Here is a 10,390-nt window from a genome sequence, read left to right as displayed (position 1 = left end):
GTGTGTGTGTGTGTGTGTGTGTGTGTGTGTGTGTGTGTGTGTGTGTGTGTGTGTGTGCGGGCGCTTCTGGCTGCATTTTCAGTGTAGCTGCAACGGGTGTCACTCTTTCCATATTTTCTGAGCATTCCATCTAAACAATGACTTCAGGCAACAGTTCCTTAGAAAACAGAACCAATAATTGGATTAATTCAATAATCAGGGAGGACTTGATGCTCTGAGACAGATATGAAGAGGAAACTTGTCCTTTTTTATTATTTATTTTGGGTAAAGCTGAGAGGTAGAGGTGGTTGTTTGTTGCTTGTGTTTGTTTGGAGCAGAGAGACAAAGAGCTGCACAAACACGCGGCAGCAGCTCAATAGTTAAATGTTAATTCAGCAGTCACCCTGGTGTGCACGCGCGCACACGCACGTCCTAAGCCCAGGCTTCATAAGCAAAGCAGCTGGCACACAGGTGCCTCAGCGTTCCCACTGATCCTCCATCAGCTCAGCGCCTCAGAGACCATGGCACTGGCCGACACGGAGCGCGCGGGGTCCGGCTGCGGGGAGCTGGGCTCTCTGTTCTCAGAGATCATCGAGCTGAACGTCGGCGGGCAGGTTTACGTGACCCGGCACAAAACTCTGATCGCCGTGCCCGACTCGCTCCTGTGGAACATGTTCAGCAAGAAGTCCCCCAAGGAGCTGGCGAGAGACAGCAAGGGGCGCTTCTTCCTGGACAGGGACGGCTTCCTGTTCCGCTACATCCTCGACTACCTCCGGGACCTGAACCTGGTCCTCCCGGACTACTTCCCGGAGAAAAGCCGGCTGCAGAGGGAGGCGGACTTCTTCCTGTTGCGGGAGCTGTCCAAGCGGCTCAGCCCGCGGGTGAGTAAGGACAACTCGATCAGCGAGGAGATCAGCCAGAGCGACACGGAGGACGGCGCGCCGCAGCCAGATACCTCTTTACGCACCGTGTCCGTCATCGGGGCCATGCGCTCCCCGTCCCTGGACTCCAGGAGGTCCGGATACATCACCGTGGGCTACCGCGGCTCCTACACCATTGGCAGAGACATCCAAACGGACGCCAAGTTCAGGAGGGTGGCGCGCATCACCGTCTGCGGGAAGACGTCCCTGGCGAAGGAGGTGTTCGGAGACACGTTGAACGAGAGCAGGGACCCCGACAGACCCCCGGAGAGGTACACCTCCCGCTACTACCTGAAGTATAATTTTCTGGAGCAGGCATTTGACAAGCTAACAGAGGCGGGTTTCCACATGGTGGCCTGCAGCTCCACGGGCACCTGCGCGTACACCAGCAACGATCCAACCGAGGACAAAATCTGGACCAGCTACACTGAATATGTCTTCTGCCGGGAATAACACTCAGCTGCTCAGTCTGTTCACTTCACTGTAAATATATACATATATAATAATCTAAAGGAGGAATGTCTTTTTAAAGTGTGGTATCTATGGGGAGGAAGARACGGACGGGAAATGCGCCAAAATTAGATTTTACGCACAGAGTTCTGAGTGTTTCAAGAGGAAAAAAGAAACAAACTGCAACATGGAGGCTCAACGTGAGAACATCATGCAATCTGACATTTCTTCACTGCTCTATAGCTGACAAAACCCATCATCCTGACCCTGCATGTCATTGTTTCAGTCATAATCTGACTCAGTGCTGACTGTGTGAGCTGTCCATAACAAGAAGAAAAACAAACAAAAAACACATTAGTATTCAGTGTTGTAACTTGAAGGCAGAGTTTTGGCCAATAAGTTTTGTMGTTTCTCTTCTACAAGATCTTCTAGCAGATTTTATCGCAGCAAAAGACTGTAAATGTGTGTGGAGTGTTGTTTGCTAAATCTGTTAAATAAAACATCTTCTACTCTTTTATTCTCAGCTCTTTGTCAGCCGTCTTCCTCTTGAGAGATGAAGCCTGCAGGGGCCCCCTTCAGAAAGGGGGCGAGCAGATGTGGGGTCGCTGATAATCACACCCAAACCAAAAATGAGAACCTGGTTTAATTGCTGTTTTTTTTAAACTATGTGAGTGTTAGGGAATTACCTTCATCTATAGGCTTTCTTTTACAGCTGATATCGCTAACTGAGAACATAACATAGACGTTATAAAATCTGTTAACCCTCAGAGTCTTTGTTTGGGTTAACTCCTATCTACCACCACCCCAAGGTTTAGACACACATCTGTAAACTAAACTGAGTTRTAGCTATTTTTGTTTTTGCAGATGCCAATCAGCTGGGGTGGCCATCTCAGATTGGGTTCACTTTAAAAGTTACAGTTGTAGATGTACATTCAGTGATTACTGTTGAGAATTTCATTAACGTCTGCCCACTGGTTCATGAGATATTTTGCTAACAGACAGTCAGTTGAAGCCAATAATTGGTTTTAAAGTTTTAAGCAAAGATTTTGCATGATCTGTTACCAGTTGAAGAAAATGTGAGGAAGACTCTCATCTACTACCACACTTAGTTCAGCATCTGTAAAACTGACTGACTTAGATGAATTTTTGTGATTTCTGAAGTTTGTGAGCTKTAGTGACCATCTTGAATTGGATTAACTCCACATTGTAATCACTTTTCTATGTGGATTCAATGATTACTTCCTGAGAGATGTTTCAAAATCTATCCAGTGCTTTATGCRATATTTTGCTAACAGACAGACAATTTTAAGGTCTGTTAAAGATCCGGCAAATACAGTATCTATGGTTGGCCATTGCCATTTTTTTGAAAATTTAATTTAAAAGCATAACTGATTTCACTAAACTTATCTATTTTAATGAAAAGACATGGAAGTTTTTCTAAATCGCACAGAGCAAAATATCTCAAAAACAATATCCACTGGCTTCAGAAGTAATATGTGTGTGGGTAATTACAGAAAGCACTTTGGGACAGTTTTATTATAAAGGTACTTTTGAAGCAAAGTGGTTAGGTTGGCTGTGATGGACTTGGACCTGTCCAGGGTGTACCCCACCCCTCACTCTGTGGCTGCTACGGGCACCGGTGACCACTGTGACCCTGAAAGGAAGAGAAGCAGGTATAGATAATGGATGGATGGTTAAGTTGGATTTAATGATTTGTTGCTTCAGTGTTCATGTTACTTTAATGCAAATAACTGAAAAAATTAAATTCCACATAAACACACCTTTAATTTCTTAGAGTGATATTGTCTGATGTGTTCACATTTCCAATAAGTATCTCCATCCAGCCTTTCGACTTTGCTCCACCGGTGGAGTTGAAGCCTCAAAGGGAGGAACACTGCCAGCAATCTCCCTGAATGGCACCAACGCTGCCAACTCTACAAAATGTGTTTTACTGTTCTAACAAAACAGACATCACAAGCATCCATCTGTACCTGTCATGGCACTCTCATCTGCCTTAGAAGAACCTGACCTTCAGCTTCCCTATAAACTGTCACTTCAAGACTCGATTAGTTTTCCATTTAATCACACGAGAAAGAAGTAAACACCCGAATACGTTAGCATGTAAATGATGCAGGAGGATCCRTTTTGTCACACAGATTTAGCAGTGTGTCGCGTGGATGCAAATATTGCAGCTGCGCACACATGAAGTCATTATATTTTCAAGTGTAAATAATGAAAGGGTCCAGCTGCTCACAAATAGGAGGCTGCAAAGTCTGCCAGGGACTGAGGATGAATGAAGAGTCGATGGCTGGCCAGCATGCAGCCAGATCTGGAATATGTGCTTCACCCCAAAGCCGAGGAAAATCGTGTCTTTTACAGGCCTCTACATCAGCTTGGTTTTCTAATGTTGGAGGAAAAACATTTTGCTTGGGCAGGTAGAAAATTGCTTTTGGAAAAGTAGATCTTGTTTTAAATGCTACTCAGCACGAGTGACCTGTCACCGGGCATAATCTGTGCAGGTCTTTTCATTTAGTGGCTTCTGAAATGTCACGGCAGGAAGAGCACACGTAAAAATAAAGATGGATGAATTCCATTTGGCTGCTTCAGCCTCTGGGTCAGGCAGGCTCACAAAGTCAACACTGATATTATTCACCCAGCTACTGAACAACTCAAAAAGACTTCTTCAAGTTTGCAGTTTAATAGTGAGGCAATTTGTGGCACGATAATGTTATTCCAAATTTAGACTTTTTACATCATTTACAACTTTTCAGTGAAGTTAAGGCCTAGCATTTTTAAAGGATATACATAGTCACCCACATTTCATGTCAGATTAAGATTATTTTGCGTGAAAAAAATGACCCTTTTAGTCAAATCATAAAATCTCTATGAGCTAGGCACTTGAAAGTAAGTGTTACTACCATGCTTAAATTTAGCTTAAATCTGTAAAACTGACAAAACCACAGCCAACGTTTTGTTTTCCAAGGTCAATAAACTGTAGTGGCCATCTTGATTTGGCTTGATGAAATCAGTTAWAGTCTGTGTCTCAATTCATGGGTACATGCATTGCAACCCACTGAAACTGCAGCCCACCTAGGCCATGGGTTTAGCTCCAGGATCAGTACTTGTAATTGAATTTTATTTAACATCTCATTGTGGCAAATTATTTAATCAGCTAAGTTGCTAAATATGAAGCACGTAAAAAAATGTAATGCAAGATCATGCATTACTGCCTCATGGCTACTAGTTGTCTAGACATCGAGATAATTGCTTGTGGCCTCGCATTATTATTTTTTAATTCAATGACACTGGATGAGCTCTATAAGCAAACATACATCTGAAAACAAATTCTCTGGTTCACGATAAATTTCCAAATGCTGTTGATTTTTTTCTGTTTAGTTTGCTGATGGCCCAATGAATCTTGGGATTCCATGGACTGTGAAGGATACTCAGATGCAGCCTTACATTTTCAAGGTTTTGTTGGCCTCATAAGGAGGAGCCCATGAAATGGGACATACGGAGCGGTGCAATGACATAACAAATGTGCACTACGTGGGCTGCAKCCCCTGAACTGAGCCTTAATGAGAAGCTTCTGAGAGTTTCATCAAAACCCCACAGATATTTGGCTGAAAGATAGAAAAGTGGACACTGCTTGCACACTCACACACACACAGACTATATTGCCCACTGTCATAAAGAAGCTCTAACTCCCTCCCACAGTCTTTATTAAATGATTTAATACAAATTAAAGATGTCTGTATGGATCTAGAGTTGAGTCAGAGGACTTGGCACAGTCACTTCTACTGTATAACTAAGCAGATTAATTTCTTTTTCATCCAAATTGTTTGCTCAGTGCAGGGTTATCATGACTGGAGCCTCTTCCAGCTGCTACTGAGCGAGAGACGGATCTATTACCAGTCAATCAGCCAGCAAACACAGAGAGACAGACACACACCATCTGCCAATTTTAGAATCACTAATTAACTCAACTCCTGGAAGAAGCCAGAACATCTGGATGAAACACTGGGAAACAAACAAGCATATTGTATGTAAGTTGGGATTTTGTCAAACAAAAAGGTCCATGAAAACAAAAGGAAAAAAAATTGTATAGGTCCTCTGGACGGGTTCTTCTTTAATGAAACGTTTTGTCTCTCTTCCAAGAGACTTCTTCAGTCTGAGAGTTTCAGGCAAAATTCAGGCTTTTGAGTCCTGCCTCCAGGTGACTGATACTCACATCACATGGCCATCGTTCACACCTAATTAATACCTATTGTTAACAGGGGGTGGAGTGATACTGCCAATGGCAGCGCTGTAGGAGGGGGACAGCTGAAAACGGAGGCCCCCACCTCTGTTTAATGATGGACGGTCTTTCTTCACAAAAATGGCTTCTTTTACTCCTCTCTCAAACCAACGTTCCGCCCTATCAAGAATGAGAACATAGGACAAGAATGAGAATGATAGGGAGGAACGTTGGTTTGAGAGAGGAGTAAAAGAAGCCATTTTTGTGAAGAAAGACCGTCCATCATTAAACAGAGGTGGGGGCCTCCGTTTTCAGCTGTCCCCCTCCTACAGCGCTGCCATTGGCAGTATCACTCCACCCCCTGTTAACAATAGGTATTAATTAGGTGTGAACGATGGCCATGTGATGTGAGTATCAGTCACCTGTGAACGATAGCCATGTGATGTGAGTATCAGTCACCTGGAGGCAGGACTCAAAAGCCTGAATTTTGCCTGAAACTCTCAGACTGAAGAAGTCTCTTGGAAGAGAGACGAAACGTTTCATTAAAGAAGAACCCGTCCAGAGGACCTATACAATTCTTTTTCCTTTTGATTTTTTACCTGGATTACTGAGATGCATCAGGACGTCCATGAAAACAATCAGTTTTACAATACTGGATCAAACATCTCAAATATAGCTACTAAATCTATTTTTTATTAAAATTTGAATTTAAAAATGCTAAAACACCTCTAGCTTGGTAGTATAATGAAAGTGATATGTAAAATATTTTTATTATTTTTGTTGAAAGTGGAAAGTATTGACTCATTTGTCTGATTTCACATGACAAACACTTATGATCATTCACTGATCTGTCACTGATAAAACTGACTCATTAGCCTGGATGGAAGCAGCTCAGAGCCAGTCTGTGGACTGTGGGGAAACTCACTTGATCCTGTGCAGAAGACTTACCAATCAAGACTGACAAAGTTGTTCATAAGTGATGGCAATTCCACCTCTTTTCTGGAATCTGGATCATTTTACTCAACACAATAAAAAAGGACGCCTCCATGGGGAAGTGTGTGAGCATGTCCAACTAGGAGGTGATCCTGGGGAAGACCCAAGGCAAGCTGGAGAGGCTGGCCTGAGAATACCTTGGAATCTAGTGATGTTCAATACCACAGATTGCCTTTCTGATTTTGATACAAATTAAAACTCAGGCTGCAGCAACGATCCTGATCTGACACTGATCCTTTGTGCAAATACACCCAATGTGTCTGGTAATTTTATGTTTTTTAAGTTGCGTATTTCAAAAAACTGCTTCATAAAGAACATAAGACATCAGAGTAATTTATTTATTCATTTTAAACTCTGAAATATATTAAAGTAGCATCCTCATTTACAATATGGCAGAGCTAATACAACAGACAAAACCACAGACACAATCATGCAAAATAAATGATGTTTTTAACAATGAAAAAATGAAGTAAAACAGTTAAACCATTGAAATAAATTAAATCTAAAATTAAAAACATGTGTCTCATGTTACATGAACATATTAACATGAAAATTCTGTGCATACTGTATATCATCTGCACTTATGCATTATCCAGGTGGAAGAAAAAGTGTTTTCCACCAACCGTGAATTAGACAAGATTTAAATATTTAGTTGCACCACCTTTAGCTTTGATTACGGCACATATTCTTTGTGTCATTGTTTGGATAAGCTTCTGCAATGTCACAAGATTTATTTCCATCCAGTGTTGCATTATTTTTTTCCAAGATCTTGCATTGATGATGGTAGAGTCTGACCGCTGCACAAAGCCTTCTCCAGTGCAAAGATCCTCAGTTTATCTCATTCAGTATATTCTGGTAGTCAGCTGACCTCATTCTTTGAGCACATACTGTTGCTGAACCTAGACCTGACCAACTGCAGCAACAGGTGGCGACAGTTTTTTTTGGCAGGTAGTGTACTTTCCACTGTGTTCCTGTTAGTCATATTCATTACCTGAAAGTCTGAAGTATCAACATATCAGTATGTTAATTTTTAGTATTGATTTTAGTGCATAAAGTACTGGTATGGGTGGTATTGATATTTTGGTATCAATCCACACATCACTAATGGAGTTCTGTCAGAAGAACTGGAAGAGGTGGCTGTAGGGATGTTTGGGTCCTCCTGCTCAATGTGCTGCTCCTGTGACAGACACAGACTATTGATTGATTGATTGATGGATGGATGGATGGATGAATGGATGGATGATGGATGGATGGATGGATGGATGGATGGATGGATGGATGGATGGAGAGACTAAAAGAGCTCCTCACATAGAACCAAGTGAGTAGCTGTTTATGAGTGAAAATGATGGTTTTAGAGAACTGAGACAAACAACATTAGGATCCTGGAATTCAGTTCACTGTACATAAAGATGYGGAGCATGCATGCCCCTTCTCATTGTAAGATTTAACTTATTTTAAACAGAGAGCAAACATTCTTAACCCCTCAGGTACAGGTAATTGTAACATTAATGGATGGCAAGTTTGACCCAAGTTCAGGCACGTTGGAAGCTGTTTCCAGAACCAACAAACATTTTAATAACCTGAACAAGTTGAAGCATAGATGCACAACACTGAAAGAATTTTGAAGATTCACAGAGGAATTGTAAAATATTGAGAAAAAACAAGGAATATATTCACTATACAGATCACACATGATGTTAAGTTCATGTCAGGATTTGGACTCTGATCTCAAGCGATCAAGAGTCTTATGGATAACTTCCAACTTTGTGGTCAAACTAAAAATAACCTCTTCTATTCCAATGATGAATGATGATGTTCTTGTTCTTGCTGAGGGTAGTGAAAGCATCTCTTTCATGGAGACGGATGAAACAATGGTCTCTTTTGATGTCACATCACACTTTAAGTGCATTCCTGTTGATGAGGAGGTGGATGTGGTCTGTGTAAGGTTAAAACAAGGCATGGACCAGGGCGAGGAAAACAGGGCTGTGCTCAGATTGGCAGAATTTTAGATGACTTCACAATTATTACAACAGTGGCAATTAGAAATGCAAAAGCTCAACATTTTTTAACAGAAACTACAAAAGATCTTGATAATCCACATACATTCTAGAAGACCATTAAATCTTTAAATGGTGATACAAACTCTTTAGATCTTCCTTCCTGTATTTTAAAAGACTCAAAAGTAATTTCTGATAAACAAGAAATGCTTGAATGTTTTAATAGACATTTTATTACTTCAGCTTCTTTTCACATATAGGGGCAATACTATAGGTAGAAACATGGATGTGCTTTGGGCTCCCCAGTTTCTCCTAATATTGCAAACCTGTGCATGGAGGGAGAAAGAGAAATCACACACAAGACAGGCCCTGGAGCTGTGCGGTTATCTTAACAGGGCTTTCCTGAAAGCAGACAAGAAACCCAAACAGGACTCCAAACCAAGACCCAAACCAGGGGTCATTCTGTATGCTGGAGGAGTTTCAGAGAAACTGAGACATTTATTCACTAAACATGAAGTACAGGTGGCTTTCAAATCCCAAAGCACATTATGGCAATGACTGGCTCACCCCAAAGATCCAGTCCCCCAGCACAAACATAGTAATATTGTGTATGCTGTTAAGTATCAGGAGGACTGTGATCAGTAATAAATCGGGGAAACAAAACAGCCGCTGTTCAAAAGAATGAGCCAGCACAGACGAGCTACATCATCAGTCCAGGACTCTGCAGTTTACACTCATCTACAGGCCAGCAGTCACTCTTTCAGGGATGAAGATGTTCTCATCCTTGATAGAGAGGAATGCTGGCTTGAGAGAGGAGTAAAGGAAGTTAATTTTGTGAAGAAAAACCGTCCACCATTAAACAGAGGTGGAGGCCTTCATGTCCAGTTGYCCCCCTCCTAAAATACTGTTATTGCAAGTATGACTCAGCCCCCTGTGAGCAAAAGGTGTGAATCAGGGCCCCAACAATCTGTTGTTGGACTCATGGTCCTCCTTTGCATGTGACCAACCTGTTTGTCCACCACGTGGAGGCAGTACTTATAATGCTGAGTTCACCTGAAACTCCTCAGACTGAAGAAGTCTCTTGGAGGAGAGATTAAACGTTTTATTAAAGAAGAACCCGTCCAGAGAAGCTGGTTACTTTTTGAATTCTTTTTTTATTTCTCAGCAAGAACCTGAAGCCATGTTGGCCTCATTCAGTCTACAACAATCATCAAAGGCCATGCAAACAACTTGGTGCAGCAGGAGTCATCATTCATTGTGGGGGTGGGGCCTAATTTAAAACTCAATGAATCATACAAATGAAAACATTTGAAAACACTAAAGTAAAAAAAAAAAATCTTCCAATGACACCATTTAAAAAATATTGGAATTMTGATGGACATCAGATGGATTATGATGTCCTCAGCCACACATTTATAAAATTAGTCCACACACTCACCTGATGAGTTTATTTTGTTGTGCAGCCAAAGATGCATTCTGTTATATTAATTACTGTATGTTTCTCCTCTTTTTGAGTCACCTGGTTTGGGAAGCTGCCTGCTTCCGGTTTGGGCAAGAGGTGTGGCCAAGGGTTGGTGACTTTGAAAACACAATGTCGGCTCAGCAGGACCAACCATGGGTTTGTAAGCAAAGGGGGTGTTTTAAGTTTAGTTAAATATTTTGTCCTTACTAAATATTGATGTTTAGTTCAGTTTCCCCTATTGTGTGCCTCCGTTGCATGGTCTTTCACAAGGATAAAGTTTGTGTAATTTGGACTTCACAGTAATTCTTTTGTTTACATTTTGGCAATCCTTAAACTCTACATTATTTCACAG

General features: G+C 41.6%; 1 protein-coding gene across 1 annotated transcript; it reads left to right on the top strand.

Annotated features, from left to right (window-relative positions):
* Positions 1 to 452: 452 nt before the first annotated feature.
* On the top strand, positions 453 to 1,872 carry kctd12.1 (potassium channel tetramerisation domain containing 12.1). The gene has a single exon (XM_014021909.1). It carries the CDS (start codon positions 501 to 503, stop codon positions 1,350 to 1,352), a length of 852 nt encoding a protein of 283 aa, XP_013877363.1. The 5' UTR covers positions 453 to 500; the 3' UTR covers positions 1,353 to 1,872.
* Positions 1,873 to 10,390: the final 8,518 nt, after the last annotated feature.

This window comes from Austrofundulus limnaeus, unplaced genomic scaffold (assembly GCF_001266775.1).
Source record: "Austrofundulus limnaeus strain Quisiro unplaced genomic scaffold, Austrofundulus_limnaeus-1.0 Scaffold310, whole genome shotgun sequence".
In the NCBI taxonomy this organism is placed as follows: Eukaryota; Metazoa; Chordata; class Actinopteri; order Cyprinodontiformes; family Rivulidae; genus Austrofundulus; species Austrofundulus limnaeus.
The sequence above is the reverse complement of the archived record's forward strand: the minus strand, read 5'-3'. Positions and strand labels throughout refer to the sequence as shown.

Coding starts and splice junctions, on each gene's coding strand:
- kctd12.1 (XM_014021909.1), top strand. CDS start 501: ATGGCACTGGCCGACACGGAGCGCGCGGGGTCCGGCTGCGGGGAGCTG.